The 15986-nt window shown below is 44.9% G+C and overlaps 1 protein-coding gene across 5 annotated transcripts in view; it reads left to right on the top strand.

Moving 5' to 3' along the window:
* The window catches only part of PLCH2 (phospholipase C eta 2), a 275766-nt gene that overhangs the window by 183560 nt on the left and 76220 nt on the right, over positions 1-15986 (top strand). For all 5 annotated transcript variants that reach the window (XM_074934095.1, XM_074934096.1, XM_074934093.1 and 2 more), the window contains exon 5: positions 12720-12890. In XM_074934095.1, the coding sequence (XP_074790196.1) occupies positions 12720-12890 (171 nt within the window). The remainder of the gene's footprint in view (positions 1-12719; positions 12891-15986) is intronic.

Raw genomic sequence — 15986 nt, forward strand, 5'->3', positions numbered from 1 at the left:
GACATGGGCATTCTTCCATGTGCAATGGACTGCTCATTTGGTGATGGTGACTAGGTGGACTGTACTCGCAAACCGTGTGCTTCATCCAAAAGCCAGCTGCTACCAAGTAATTTCTGTTACTAGAACTATTGCTCTACAAATACCTGGGGAGCCTTTTCGAAGTTTGAAAGGAAGAAATGACTCCGAAGGAGTACTATGGGAGGCAAATGCAGATACAAATTTAAAGATCCTATGGATTGACTGAGAAACACGTTAAATAGCAGAACCTGGATTTAGGTCCAATGACTATGAAAGCGACCCACTCTAAGGGGCTCCATTTCCATTGACCTGATCTGTAGCTAAATCCCCATTTCACTAACCTAATTGTCCTAATTTTTAATGGTCTAGCAAAGTGCTGTTGCTAAATAAGGTGAAATGACTCACGCATGATGCCAGGTGCTGTTGGCAAACAGGGAAGTCATTGCATTGCTGTGGACAGCTGCTTGGGGTGATTACTGTGTGCAACAGTGGGGCTGTGGCTTCACCTTCCTTCTTTGTCATTCCCTTTCCTCCCTTTTCACTGTGCCTCTTCTTCTTTAAGTTTGGCTTTGAATTAGGTCACATGAGTTGCTGAGACGTTATCTCCCTCTTGACTCCAGGGATCTCTCTTGGCATTTCCTCCTCTCTTCAAAGTGCTCTGACTGTTCTTTCAAATGAAGTCTTAATCCTCCTGCCAAATCTCTGAGTAATTATGACTGGCCCGCTCCCTTTCGCACAGCACTTTGTGAAATGCACTGCTTGTAGTGGGTAAATTATGGGACGCCAGGTGACGTGCCCAACCTTTCTCCTCTGATATGCTCAGTGCTTCACCCAGAATACGTCACTCCTACTCAGTGGAGAAGGAAAAGTTCTCTCTGTGGCTGGGCTTGGAGTCGATGGAGTTTAAACTCTCTGTTTAAATGTCCATTTGAGTTGGGCTAAAACGCTCTTGTAGATGTTCCGGCTAAGGGGAGCAATGAGTGAGGTGAAAGGAACTGATTGTTTGCGGGGAGAGGGAGTGTGTACGTAAGAGAGGTTGAGAATGTGATTGGCTTAATACAGGGGATAACTGGCTGTCCAAATTCTTGCTATTTTTGTCCTGCTGTTAAAAATGTGCCCTTAAGCTGTCAGGCAGTAAACCCAGAAGCCCACCAATGGGACCCTCTTTTTGTATGTGCAAGATGGGGAGAGAAGGGGTTAGTCTCCTTAGGAGCTGAATTGTGGTTCTCGGTGGTGAATTCTGTGTACATGGGCAGCTACTCGGTGTGGTGGTGAACCTATTAAGCTAGTTTTTAATTAAAATTCAGACTAGACGTGAGCCATCACCCCAGGGATGATAGTGAATGTAGAATGAAGAGAGGTTTTTTTTTTTAAAGATGTGGCATTAGTGTTTTTTCAGGAGCCCTGAATCTGAGATCTGCTCTCTAGTTCTGTTGGGCTGTGCCTGTTCTGACCATCATCACGGTACTTGTGCACTAATCTGTCTTGTAGAATATGGACCAAATCCATTTTGGAAGCTGTAGCTTGATTATAATTATTTCCTTTAAAAAGCCTCAAATCATACTAATAACAGGTTTCAGAGTAGCAGCCGTGTTAGTCTGTATTTGCAAAAAGAAAAGGAGTACTTGTGGCACCTTAGAGACTAACCAATTTATTTGAGCATAAGCTTTCGTGAGCTACAGCTCACTTCGGAGCTGTAGCTCACGAAAGCTTATGCTCAAATAAATTGGTTAGTCTCTAAGGTGCCACAAGTACTCCTTTTCTTTTTGCAAATCATGCTAAGACATTCACAGAAAACATAGCTTACATCCTAAATAAAGTCATCGCATAACAGATGGCTGCTGGAAGAACAAAAGCAGTCAGGAAACTTGACTACAGTAAGATCTTTGTTCATTAGAATGAGATGTTGCTGACCTCTGGGTCTTGCATGTTTTGTTTAAAATCTACGCTGCTGGTAAGATGCAGAGGATTCCTCCAAAACTTCCCTGATCAAGGAAGGACATATGTAAGGTGCATGTGTTTTAGAATCACATCCTGTCCTGGGGTCAAGTGTAACTGTCCTAGCCCCATTGACAGCAGCTGAGGATCTGTCCTCTGAAGCTTTCATAGTGGAGAACTTAACAAGTTATAGCTCCCATTTATACAGCTGCATTGTTTCTTAAAGTCTGGTTTGGTGATAGGCTTCTCTGCAGAGAAGTGTAAAGTCTGGTTCTTTTATATCCAAAGACATTCACTGGACAAAAAGAAAAATTAAAAAAAAAATTTAAACCCACTCGATATTTGATAACTTTCTGCTAAATTGCTTTACCGGGCTTTCCTGTTGGGGCAGCCAGACATCAAAGATAATATCGCTAGATATGGCCAAAGCATGTGTGACTGTTGCAGAGAAATCTTTCTTGACCTACCTGGTGATCTGAAGTCCAGTCACCGACTTGGTGTCCTCCGATCACACCTGCTACAATCTCTGTTTTTGTTGGAGTGTTGTATCAGGTATGCAGATGCTCATATATGGCATGTTGGCACAGCTACACCACTGCATACGTGTCTGTTGCAATGCAGATAGCTGCTCCTTCGCAGTTAGTTCTGCTGTTGTCCTTGGCCCACTTTATTGTCTAATTGAATAGGAGAGGATTAAGGATACATCTATGCCTCCACACCAATGAGCAAAAAGCTGATTGTGCATGGGACCCTGATGGGAACGAAGTCAGTGTGGTGTTTTTATAGTAGGCAAACAACGGCAGCCTTTGCTGTGTGCCATGTGCCTCAGAAACATGCCAACAGTAGCAGAATTTTAAAGAGGCGGCTTTGCTGTTGATGATGTGCTGAAGATTGGAGAGAAGGGATGTTTTCAAAAAATCTAAATGGTGGGATTTCAAAGGAGCGAGGCACCCAGTTCCCAATGACCCTCTGAGATTTTGGGCTCCATCGAAATCCAGCCTAAATCAATTTATCTTAGATGCTTACATGGCCCCCATTACAGTAGTATCTGAGCACCTCAGTCTTTAATGTTGTTACCCTCACAACACCCCAGTGGGGTAGGGCAGTGCTATTATCCTCATTTTACAGATAGGGAAACTGAGGTAGACCAAGTCACTTGTCTAAGGTCACCTGGAAAATCTGTGGCAGGGTAGGGAATTGAACCCAGGTCTCCCAAGTTCTAGATCTGTGCCCTAACCACAAGACCATCCTTCCTCTCTTACCATTTGTCCAGGTAGTGTCTCCAGCTCCTGTGCAGACTTGTACAGCTCTTGTACAGACTGCAACCGGTTTAAGACTCAGTGGTGAAAGATTTCTCTCAAAGTCCATCCCTTCATTTTCCAAGAGTTTTTCTATCCAGACTTCTGGACTCTCTGTGGTTGTGCTGGTCCAACAGGACTGGAATGCGGCTGCCTTGACATAGTGGGCCTCTCCTCTTGCTCTGTAGCGAGACAAATAAGGAATCTGGGCGTCATAGCCAGTGTTAAACTGCCTTGGATCTGTATATGTAATCAGTTGGGTAAAAACCATTCCAAAGCTGCAGTCAGGGGAAATGCAGGTGAGGCACAATACGGTTTGAACTGTTACCAGATTCCTTTGAAATTCTAGTGTGGTGGTCACTGTGCCATGAGACCTTGTTTGACTGAGCTCAGATGCTTTGTGTCTCCGTGGGGAGGAGCCCCCAAATGATCTTCCAGTAACCATTCAGGAGCAGGCAGTGCCAATCTCTGTAGTCCAGTGTTCCCTGGTATGTTGTCTAGGGATGTCTGTAACTCGGGCTTCTGGGTTCTCTCACCGCTGCGTGACCGTAAACAAGCCTCTTACCTCCCTGTGGGTGACACGCAACCCTGTGCAGAGGGCTAGACACTGCTTCAATCCTATTTGCAGGGCTTAAGTGGTGCATGGATTCACTGTCTGGGCAGTGCATTGAGATCCTTGAATGAAAGGCACTAGGAAAATGGATTCGCTACTAGTAACAATAACAACTAGTCATAACATTGCCCTAGGGTGGGAGCAGAGCTCAGAAGAAAGAGTCCAGCCTAGATTTTTCCCTTGCAATGCAGACCCTGTCTGAATAGGTATCGTCACTCACGGAGAGCCCTTACTGTCCCATCCTGAGCTGCCTGTATTGTTTACACTCAGAGTGGCTCCTTTGGCAGTGGGGTAGCTGCTGGTGTGACCAGCAGAAGTCAAGTCAATCAGTCCGTTTTTTACAGAGATCCCAGCCGGAACAAAAACACCCGTCCCCAGCTGGGTTTCCCAGCCCTCAGTACCCGTTCTGGATTCCTCTCCTTCCACTCTTGCTCATGCAACTGGAGAGGGAAAGAAAGGCAAAGTTAACCCCTTGCTTACTGGAAAGCAGCACTACCCTCACACCCGCCACCAGCAGCCTTTGTGGATAGACTTTTTGGCCTTTGATTTTGGTTTTTGCCTTGAGTTTTTTAGGAAAATGAGAAGGGGAGGCAGGGGGAAGGTGGCGCTTTGGAAATGATCTGTCTTGATTCTGGGGAGAGAAGAAGATGCCTCTGGATTCCTTCCCCTGCCTCATGACTGTGGTAGCAGATTTATTCCGCTGCCTCCGGGCAGAAAATATTTTTAGCTTGCAACTCTTTCTGCTGTGTTTTCTTCATCTTGCGGACAGCTGATGCTAAAGCCTGCCCTGCTGTCTCTTGTGTCCAATGTAGATTCCTCTATGGATATACAATGGTAGAATTTGCTCAGCTGGAGCATGGAAAACAGAATGACTCTGTGGCTTGCAGCAGCGCAGGGTCTGGGGGAGGGACGGAGAAGCTATTGCAGAGGCTGAGAACCCTCCAGCAACTGCAAAATACAGGTTACCCTGGCATATATTGTACCTGTAACTTCAGTGTCTCTGGTGCCCTGCAGGTATAGAAATTGCTGCACTGATAACCGCTCACAGCTAAAAGATGGAAACACCAGGGCAGGAGCTGCTTATAGTGATGTCTTTCAGCCGTAAACTTCACACACCCAGCAAGTCTGTGTTACTGAATAAAGTCTTGGATGAATAAAATAGGAGGGATTTTAAAACTCTGGGCTGAGGCTTTTTTTCAAAGGTGCCCTGGGGATTTGGGCACTTTGTTCCCCTGGTCAGCTTGGCCATCACAGCCCTGACCTTTGTAACGATTGGCACTGTTTCAGATGAATAAAATGCACGTGCAAATGGAAACTTAATAGGTGTGTTCTGGAATTTGTGCACTAGTGCAAAGTCTGGGCTCGCAGCACTGCAGGGGATACCTCTCAACGTAGAAATTAGCTTGAACTGCATGGAAACACTTGTAACCTAGTTAGATTGTAGCCAGCCCTGCACATTAACGTAAAGGTTTTCCCCATCCTCCCTGCACCGCATTCCTGACACACTTGCATCCACGTGCTCAGAGAATGCAAGGACTACGAGAGTCTGTAGCACCTCTGGGGGTGCTGGGTTCCTCAGGGGGTGTGGTAGGGTTTCTGACCCTAATCCCACAGAAGGCCATTAAATGCTGGCCTGTGGAATCATGTCACCCTCTAGTGGCTGCCCTGCTACCCACAGCTAAGGGAGAGTTCCCTAGAAATCCCAGGCCAGCAGGAGGGAAGGAGTCCAGGCCCATCTCCAAGGAGCATGTGTTACTCTGGCTGATAACTGTCTTAGCTCAGTGCCTGGCTTCATTCTGCTCCTCTTGAACGGATGTTACAGGCACCATGCTCCCCCTGCACTGCAGGACGCATTGCTGCTTCATGGACCCACCACTGGGAATGAAAAGACTTTTTTTTCTTTTTGGTTTTTGCCTATGAGGAGGGGAGGCAGGGGGAAGGTAGCACTTTGGAAACGATCTGGCACTGGAGATCTGCGTTCTGTTGCTGGCCCTGTCACTGGCCCGCTGGCTGACATTGGGCAGGTCCATTCCCCTTGTGCCTCAGTTTTCCCCATCTGCAAAAGGGGGGTGATGATACTGGCCTCCCTGGATGAGAGCGCGGTGGTGGTGTTACTGCCGGATGCAGCGTCGCAGGAGGCGAAGAAGCAGCTTCTCCCCAGTGCAGCCTGCTGAGTCACGCTCCGCACCTGAGCACCTCTAACCAGGCGGGGCCTGAGTGCCTCGTGAGCATCTTTACCTTGAGCTGAAAGCAAGTGTGCTGAGTGCGCACACACGTCTAGGTACCCCAGCTTTAGCCCAATGGGCCCATGCACTTCAGTGCATTTCTTTCCATTTGGGGGCAGATGCTAGGCTAAAAAGCTTTGTAGAAACACATACGTGTCCGCACCCGCAACAAGAGGCCCTTGTCAAAAGCTTGTTTTTGAACAAAGGCTCTTCCCTCCCATGGCAATGGGAAGATAATACTCATACATATATTAATATGCACGCTGCCTGGCAGCACTGTAATCTGCTGATCCCTGTGTTATTAGACCCTGTGCACCATGGACTTCTGCTCCACTGAGAATCCTGTCCTTTCATCAATTGTGCTGGACTGTAATGAGGCTTTTGGAGCGGGGCAGGGGGGAGATGGTGTCTCTGTACAAGCAGAACATTTTAATAATGTTTTAATAAAACTTCTCTGCAATGCCAGCAAATACCACACTCACAAATGCAGCACTGTGGAAAACAAAATTTCAGAAACTCATTAAAATTAGTGGATTAAAGGGAGTTGCTTTCTAGGGTAAATCATTCGGATTAACTGGAGCCAAAGGGTAGAGACTGGTAAAACTTCTGTGACCAGAGAATGGGTTTCTACTAGTAGCATGCTAGAGTCTTGTCTTAATAGTTTCAGATGAATGGCAATAATTAGAAATCCTGTTAAGGGAGGAAAAAATGGATGAGCCTTTTCCATATGAAAGTGTATAAATGAGAGCAGCCTGGTCTGAATTATGGATGTAATTGGTGTTCTGTGATATAAAATTCCTGATATTAAGCAGCCTTGAATTGCCTAATCAAAGCAGAAATCTCTGCCTTGGTTAACGAAAGAGCTAAACAGAACGTTGTTAAAACTAACATTGTATATCATACATGGGGTTTGAAGGCAGTCCCCTTGGGTTCAATTTTTCTAATTAATATCCTTTCACTGACTTGGACGAATGCCTGCTTTTATTAAAGTGCTGTATTTTCATTCTACCCAGAACTTTATTTTTAAAGGAGATGAATGTTGTGTGTTTGCGGCCCCCCCGCTGCCCCATTCATTCATGGTGGTGGGAGGAAACAGTGCAATTTTATTATTAGCAAGGTATTGCTCACAAGTACATTCAGATATGTTTCACTGGGCTCCTTTAATAAGTTCAGTGTCTCTGCATTGATTGACCTGTTTTAGATTGGCATCTAATTCTATTAACCATTTCAGAGCCTACACAAAATTTGGCTTCAGTGTTGTAGTTGCTACAATTCTAGAGTTGGGAAAGTGTCAGGCTGCTAAATAGAAATCTAACATCCAGGGCAAGCAAGAGTTAGAAAGTGTGTGTGGATTCCTTGGGGGCTGAGAATAGACTAGGAAGCTGATAATGTATCGCTGATAACCTATTGAGTGTCTCTCTCTAAGTAAATCAAGGATTTTCAGTTTTGCCGTGTTCTTGGAAAACTAGCTGAGCATGGGTACTTAACCCTGGGACTCCTAAATGGAATTTGTGCTGTTGGTTCAGTGCTGTTTGTCCATGGTCTTGGTGTGCTGTTGTCCATCGTCTTGAGACGTTTCCCAACTAACTGATAAAACTGCAGCCTTCATGGCACCAGCCCAAGGGAATGCAGCGAAGAAGTATTATCTGGGCTGTACAAGAAGCCTGAAACTTTGTCTCTGATCTGTAATGTGCTTAGGTTTGTCTACAGCAAAAATATGCAAAGCAACCAGCTGACAACTCAATTGCCGGAAAACAAAGTGGGGGATGTGGGAAGAGCTCAACATTAAAGCAGGTCTGTGGAATCTTCAGTCCTGACACTATGCAAGACACACACATCCTGGCTTGATAATGCAGCAGTTTAATTCCAAAGGACAATGTTTGAAAGGGATGGTTAAGCTCTGTATGGTAAATGAGCACAGGCGTCTTACACTGGGAAATAATGTATGCAATGTTGTTGTAGCTGTGTCAGTCCCAGGATATGAGAGAGACAAGGTGGGGGAGGTAATATTTTTTATTGGACCAACTTCTGTTGGTGAGAGAGACAAGCTTCCCAGCTACACAGAGTTCTCTTTCAGGAAAGGAAACAAAGAGGAGTCCAGTGGCACCTTAAAGACTAACAGATTTATTTGGGCATAAGCTTTCATCGGTAAAAAACCACTTCTTCAGATGCATGAAGTGAAAATTACAGACACAAGCATAAATATACTGGCATGTGAAGACAAGGGAGTTACCTTACAAGTAAAGAACCAGTGATGACCAGGCCAATCCAACTCCTCGTTGTTTTTGTGGATACAGACTAACACGGCTACCCCTCTGATACTTTCAGAAAGGAGTCGGTTAGCACCATCCTAGCAAGATAATTACGAGCAATTTTTGATTCTCTTTTCAAACTTCCTCTTTCTCTCTCATGCTCCTGCAACAAGACACATTTCCCATTTTGTCTAGCCAGTGGGTTGATTCTCCAGCCTCACTGACAGGCACATTCATAAAAATGGGACCAAGTGAGAATAAGGATGGGAAGTGCTGATTCAGAGCTATCCTAAAAGATCCGCACATGTGGCATCTGACTGGATAGTGCATTGTTCTGCCTGCCATCTGCCAAACTGCCAGCTGCATTTTCTCATAGTCTGAAATGGAGATGTCTGGAGTTGTACCCTAAGGGTATGACCACACTGCAGTGAGGAGGTATGTAGATATACCCAAGCTAGCTTACATCTAGCTAGATAAAAAGCTAGCTCAAGTAACAATAGCAATGAAGCCATAACAGCATAGGTGGCTTCCTGCACCCCGGCTACATACTTAAGCAGCAGTTGTACTGCTGTTGTTACTTGAAGTCGCTTTGATCTACCCATGCTGCAGTCACACCTCCTGATTGCAGTGTAGACATACACTAAGTAGCTCAACATTCCTATACTTGTCTGCCCAATTGAGTTTGCGGATGCTGGACTAGCTGTTTCCTAAACCATCTACGAGAACCCTTCTCCATTTGAATGCTTGGTGAGGTCTGACCTGACCGCTGCACCTTTGGTGGGAGATGTTCATTGGACTGAGATCTTCCAGAAGAGTATTTTTCAGGGGGCCATGCTCAACAAACAAAATTCAGATCGGAGTTTGGATTTTAAACATTCTTAAGCTTTTGATGGGTTCTGGTCTGTGAATGTTTTGGTTCAGGCTGATGTCTAAATGTTTTGCCTTCCTACATTTCTCATAGTTCGTCTATGGCTGATAGTGGCCCTGATTTTTACAGTAACTGCAGCAGAAATGTGCACTGGCTGACTCGGATCAGCAGTACTACAAACCTATTCAGCAGCTGTCTTATCTTTTCCCCTGGCATCATCAGTATGTATGCCTTACTGGAGACTTCAGAGCCTATTCCTAAGCATCACCCAGATACAATCAGATAATGTGTCATCAGACAAAGCGACTGAGCCCTGGGGCCTTCAAGGGGCTCTTTTTAATCCTTATGATTTACTCGTTGATTTTTTTCTTCTTCCTCCTCTCCTCTTCATAACAGCTGCTCAACTTTAATTGAAACTTCAGTGTTGATGTGGTGGACTCTAGACTGAAGTACTGAGCTGCATTCATATTCCTTTCGCTGTTCAGGAGATCTGCTGGCTGTTCTGGATGGCTGGCTTTTTTTCATTATACCCCAGTCGTCTTATGCCATTGTATTGACTTTACTCTGCCTTATCTGCCCTGCTCATTAAACAGAGCTCGTTTTGCATATTTCATATGCCTGCATTGTACAAAGTATTTTTCCCTCTATCTGCCCATCATAGACTGTTCCTAATTTAATTTTTAGGGAGGGATTAGCTGTGGGAAGGGTGGACCATTCATTCTCAATAATCTTTTTAAAACTCTGCCATTGGTATTGCTCAGCCCAGCAGCTCTGGGAGATTTGATTAGTCCTTTTCATTAGGCACAAAACCTTATGCCTCACATCAGCGGTTCTTTTTTTATGAGACACTTTATGGCAGTGGAGCTCCCCTCTATTCAGTTTGTGGGTGTGAGGGGTCTTTTCACAGCTAGCTTGAAATGCTGACACGCAAATGAACAGCCATATTTACTCCGGCCACTTTTGTGGGTGGGTCGGTGGGGTCAAGGGGAATAGTGGTACAATACACACCTGCAGAATTTCTGCCTATGCTTTCTTTAGGCTTGCAGCTTGTTGTGGGTAGAAATCTGAGTTCTTTAATTGACAGATACCTAGCTGCAGTCACAAATCAGGTGCATAGCCCCTGCATGGCTGGACTTTGTACGTTGTGCATTTCAAAAATACAGGTGCAATTTTTGCCATTGTATGTTTTGTCTACCAAAAAAAAGTTACCCTTTAAAAATCAGATTTCATGCAAATTGCTCTCCCCCCCGCCCCAATCAATAGGAAGATCGTTGAGACTCTTGCCTAGGGCACGGAGCTAGGTTTTGTTTGGTTCTGATCATGGTTAGTTCCACTGACTGCATAGGCATCCCTGGGGCTCACTTCACCCGTCTGTAGAATCGCTGGCTGTAATGTATTTACTTCACATGTTCTTGTGAGGCTCAATGCCTGTAACGGGCTTTTGAGACTGCTGGATGAAAGGCACGCTAGAGGTGCATCGTGAATGGCAATCCAAATGCCAAACCTCTTGTCCGTCTGTAATTCTCCACACTTCTCCTGTCACGCTCCCCTCTAATTTTAGGATATGTTAGTCCAAAAAGCTGGGGCTCCCTTTAATAGAGAGCGAGAGGATCAAGAGTCACAATACTCCTTGAGACTTATGGGTAACGGAAATAGGAGCTGATCTATATTCCAGAGGACATCAGAAAGCATTATTGCACAGGAGTTCTGTGTCATTAGCACTAATGGAGCGTGAGGCCTGCATGATGGCAGAGTGAAAATGGAATCAGATTTTTGTACTCAAAGCAGTTATAGGTGTAAACCAACTCTTAATAAACCGGCAGTGCAGTTAAGATACAATGTGAAATTGCTAATCCAAACTGATGTGGGGTTATTTTGGTCTTGTCAAAGCTGAATTCCAACAGGCTCTGATATCTTGGCATTTGCTGACATGGGACTATATTTGCACTTCATCCAGCTTTAAAATCCTGTGAAGAATCCTGTTGTTGATGGGTTGCAAAGGGGAAAAAGTGCTTCTCCCATTTGAAACATCAGAGCAATGATTCTCAACCTGTGCCCGTGGGCCGCTTGTGGGCCAATCAGCACGCAGCTGCTGCCCATGTGACATCCTCAGGACTATACAAGTAGTATTGGATGTGGTAAATAGGTTGAGAACTACTTCATCAGAGGATAATTAGGGACAATGTAATGGGGAGAATTGGCTCATTTTCTGTGGTGTGGTTTGTTTGGGATTTTTTTTTTTATGGCTACTTTGCTTCAAGGGATATTTTCACAGTCCTGTATCTCCATGTATTTCTAATTGATGAATAATGTTTTTTTTAATTAGTGTTTTCACAAAGTGTGCCAAGGGAGAAACATGCCGAATGAATGTACAACATCTCTGGAGATGGTGTGTGTGGTTCACTGAATCCTATAGCTATACAAAAGAAGCATGGCCTTGTGGTTAAGGCACTGGCCTGAGAGGCTGAGGATCTGGGGTCTATCCTCAGCTCTGCGGTATACTTTATGGTGCCTTATTTTCCTTCAGGAAAATGGGGGAAATATTTGCTGTTCCATCTTTTGTCTGTCCTCTTTAGATTGTAAGCTGTCTGGGCAGGGATGGTCTCTAGTATCATGTGTTTGTACAGCACCTAGCATGATGGGTGCAGGAACTCTGCTGGGACCTTTATGCAGGCACTACGGTAATATGGTATGTATCTCAGTGGCCTCCAGTCACGGACATGCACACAATTGGCGGTGCTCTAAGGATCAACGATAAGCTTCTGTGTTGGGCCCCACTGGTGCCCTGACACTCACGAGACTGGTCTGGAGCGGCCCCATTTCAGCAGTGATCAAATGGAAGGTTTTGTGCCGGGTAGGCTGATGCAATTGGTCAAAGAGTGGAGAACCGCTGAGATGCGTAAACTTATTAGGCTGGGTGCCCGAGGGCAGTGTATTTTGCTGCTGCTTTATTTCCTCCGTAGGACCCTATTAAATTAACATGTGTGTATGTGTCTCTGCCCTAGGAATTCACAGGTGTGCTCCTGAGCCATGGGCTTCTTGGCGCGATGGTGTTGTTTCTAGTGACCTTCCCAAGACACCACAAGTGTCCCCTTTCTCCTGGACACCTGCATGTCCTCTCCAGTCCTCAATTGCATAGTGCCCTGCCTCATTGCCATAGATGGGAGAACCCTCCCAATGTGGGGGACCTAGTGAAGACTGCTGCCTCTGGGAAAGCAAGCTCTGGAAGCCTGCATTAAAATGCAGATGTTTGGGAAGGTTAAAAGGGGTGGGGGTGGAGAGGTTGCAAGCCATTCATGATGCCAGTTTCAGCCTGGTGAGCCAAATCTTCCTGAGCAGTGTGTTGCTAGGCGAGACTGCATTCAGGTTAAAAATGACTTTCTTGTGAAACATAAGGGTTTGTGTATTTTGGTTTTAGTTTTGGTTTCTTTTTCAATTCCCTCCATTGTAATGATCTTGCTGGGAACCGGGGCACCTTTAACGGCTCCTTGCTGTTGCGTATCGCAGGAGGCTGATACGGACGATAACCAGGGCACGCTGGGCTTCGACGAGTTCTGCGCCTTCTACAAGATGATGTCGACGCGGCGCGATCTGTACCTGCTCATGCTCACCTACAGCAACCACAAGGACTATCTAGATGCAGATGACCTGAAGCGCTTCCTTGAGATTGAGCAAAAGGTAGGTGGGCACTGGGGAGAGCAGTGCAGCTTGGGTGCAGAACCCTGGTATCTCTCCCTTAGAAAGCTACAATGTTCCAACCTCCCACTTAAAGGTGACCTTTTAATGGTTCGCTCGTGGCTTCTTCCCAAAGTGGATAGAAACCCTATCAAACCTTAACATTTTATGTGATAACAAGGTCACCTGCAGAGCATGTCCAAACCTGTGCACAGAAACTTCAAGCCTATTGCCACTCGATGTTATTTATCCCAGCTGAGTTCTTGGTTTTGATGTCTTAAAATGGAAAGAGATTCTGATAAGCTAGTGCTACCTCTTTTTCTCTTTATATGCAGCACCCTTGGCAGGTTTGAATAATCGGCCTGCTCATTTAGGGAACATTGGAAAAATTAATACTCTCCATAAACTGGGAGAGCAAAGATGGGCTAACCATCTAATTTAGCATGGAAGATGGATTGTGTTTTACTCCTGTGGATCTCACCTGGTATGTTGATTTCTTAATGATCATAATTTGCACGCCCCACCTAATATCAAAATTCGATGTCATTGTACATAGCGTACTCTGTATGCACTGGACAGCTTTTTTAATTTAATTTTTTAAAGCAGTAATAACTGAGTGCTTTAATTGCGCACAGCAGAGCGTGGGCATGACTCTTGGTGACAGAGGGAATAATCCAAGCAAGAGTTAATGTTTGCCATATGTTTGATTCAAGGCCTCTTCCTAATACTGGTTTATGTTAATTTCATGCTTGTAAAAGAGAAGGACAAATAGAACTGGCCAGAAGCAGGCAGGAGATGGGCAGGTACTATACAAACATGCCATTCATATGTCTGAAAATGTATCCCAAGGTACCCCTTCTGTTGCAATTATTAGTCTCCCAAAGCCAGAGCCTTCTGATCAGGCCAAACTCCATATGGCCTAGAAAAATGCATCCGTGTCCACCTCAGACTACTGAATTCACCTTTCCCATTTTCAGTGACTTTTTGAATAAAGATTTAGTTTCACGCTACAGACTGTAATATTGTTGAACAAACAATTGTCACTGTAGGAAAAGGTTTGGAGTATCACACCTACCAGCTGCTTTGATGGGCCCTGTCTCACGAGCTTGGTTCACAATGGTTTTTACTCTACTAGACACTTATTACTGGAAAGATACATGGCTAGCTTTATAACTAAGCATTACTGTAAGGTTTCTGACCAGCCCCCTGGGTTCTAAATCTGCCATGTTTTAATTCTGTGGGTGGGATGAACTTTTACATTTGTTTCAAGTAGAGAGCATTTCCGAGGTGCAATTAGTAGTTACCTACATCTGGCCACTCCAATCACGGGGCATGTGGGGCATCAGACAATTGGGTGACTTAGACAAAAGCCACTGATACCACTTCAGGCCTGGTGTGGATGTTTCCTGGAATCTCCTTATTCCCTCCCTATCTCCCTAATGCAGATCATTCTGCTGTAGCTTCCCTCCTTCCCCTTACTTTTCCTTTAGAAAAATCCTGCAGACATGTGGCTAGATGGAGACATTTGACTCTTTCCAGTATGAGAGATGGGAGTGGGAGGTAATATCTTTTACTGGGCCAACATCTGTTGGTGAGAGAGACAGGCTTTCGAGCTCCACAGAGCTCTTCTTCAGGTCTGGAAAAGATACCCTGAGTGTCACAGCTAAATAAAAGATGGAACAGATTGTTTAGCATAAGTAGTTCATACACATTTCAAGGGACCATTCAATTGTTAACACCTCTCCAGTTATCACCTTCCCAGTATGAGGCAACCTGATCCAGTGGTGATGTTTTTGCCTCTGTCTCTGTCTTGCTGCATGGCCTTGGGGGTAGAGTAATGAAGTGATTTGCCCACTGGAGGGTGGCCATCTTTCCCAGGCTTATTGAGAGGATTCACTGCTGGCTTGGAGATAGAAAGGACTAACTGTTTGGTCCTTCTCTTGCCACTCTAGTGGGTTTTGCAAGCCACACACTGTTCTGTCAGTTCATCTGATTTGAAAGAGATGAAGAGTTTATGGTCCAACAGAACAGGTGGTTCTCTAGTAGAAGCTAATACCTAATGGCAAGCATTACACCTAACGCTGTTCATAAAATCAGACCTTTCATATGTCTTCAGAGACTTTAACTCCTGGGTTTATAAGCTTTACTAGTCAAATATTGAATTTTACCTCGATGCCCTTGCCATAGTTATCAATGGGCTGTCAGTTAAATAGCAGCAAACTAATCTCCATGCACCCTGTTGCAGTAGCTGCTATGTACAGTGGAATTAATGATTTGCTCCTTGTAGGCAAGGGCTAAACAGGAAGGTTTGCATTCTTTATGCATATTAGTCACTTTTATCCATCAACCAGTGCTGCAGATTAAAGATGTTGGCTCCCTTTCCTGACAGCTCCTGTAGGCTTTTGTGAAAAGGAAACAAATAGAGGTGTACCGTGCTTTTATTTTCTCATGGCTAAAGCTAAGTAGCTTCCTCTCTGCACACGTACGTACACATGCTTATACAAATGCATTGATCTATTCCATCTTCTGCATCAAATCTCAACTATACCCACCTTGGTGGGAACAGCCAACTGCCAGCGACGTGATCGTCTTGGTTATTGGTGGCTTCAGTGGGCTGATCGTTTTAAAATAAGCCATGAATGATGAAAAATACAAATGTTAATATCACCCCTCTCAGCAGCCATAGGAACTGAACAAAGGCTGCCACATATTAGGGCATCTATGCCAGCAAACACTGGTATGTAGTGAGGACTGCTGCAAATAGCTGGTAGACCTTGCCAGAAGTGCCAGTTAACCAGATTTTGTGACCCATTCATCTGTTGCTTAGTGTGAATGTGCTTTACTGTACCTGTACTATACTGTACCTATACCTTACAAGTTGTTCCTCTTATCAGGTTCTGAGCGGCTTCTAATGCATAGCTGTCTAAACCTTTTGGACTGCAAGGTTGTTGGCTGGTCTGTTCTGGGAAAGTTAAAGCCTATTGCAATGAAGAGGCTGGTGGTTATTTTAAGTTGGCTGGTAATGGAGGAGCGATTTAGTAAGCTAGAGTGCCACTAGCAATGGGGACAGGGAAACCAGCCCACTATAAATGTGACCGA

This window comes from Natator depressus, chromosome 18 (assembly GCF_965152275.1).
Source record: "Natator depressus isolate rNatDep1 chromosome 18, rNatDep2.hap1, whole genome shotgun sequence".
NCBI lineage: Eukaryota > Metazoa > Chordata > Testudines > Cheloniidae > Natator > Natator depressus.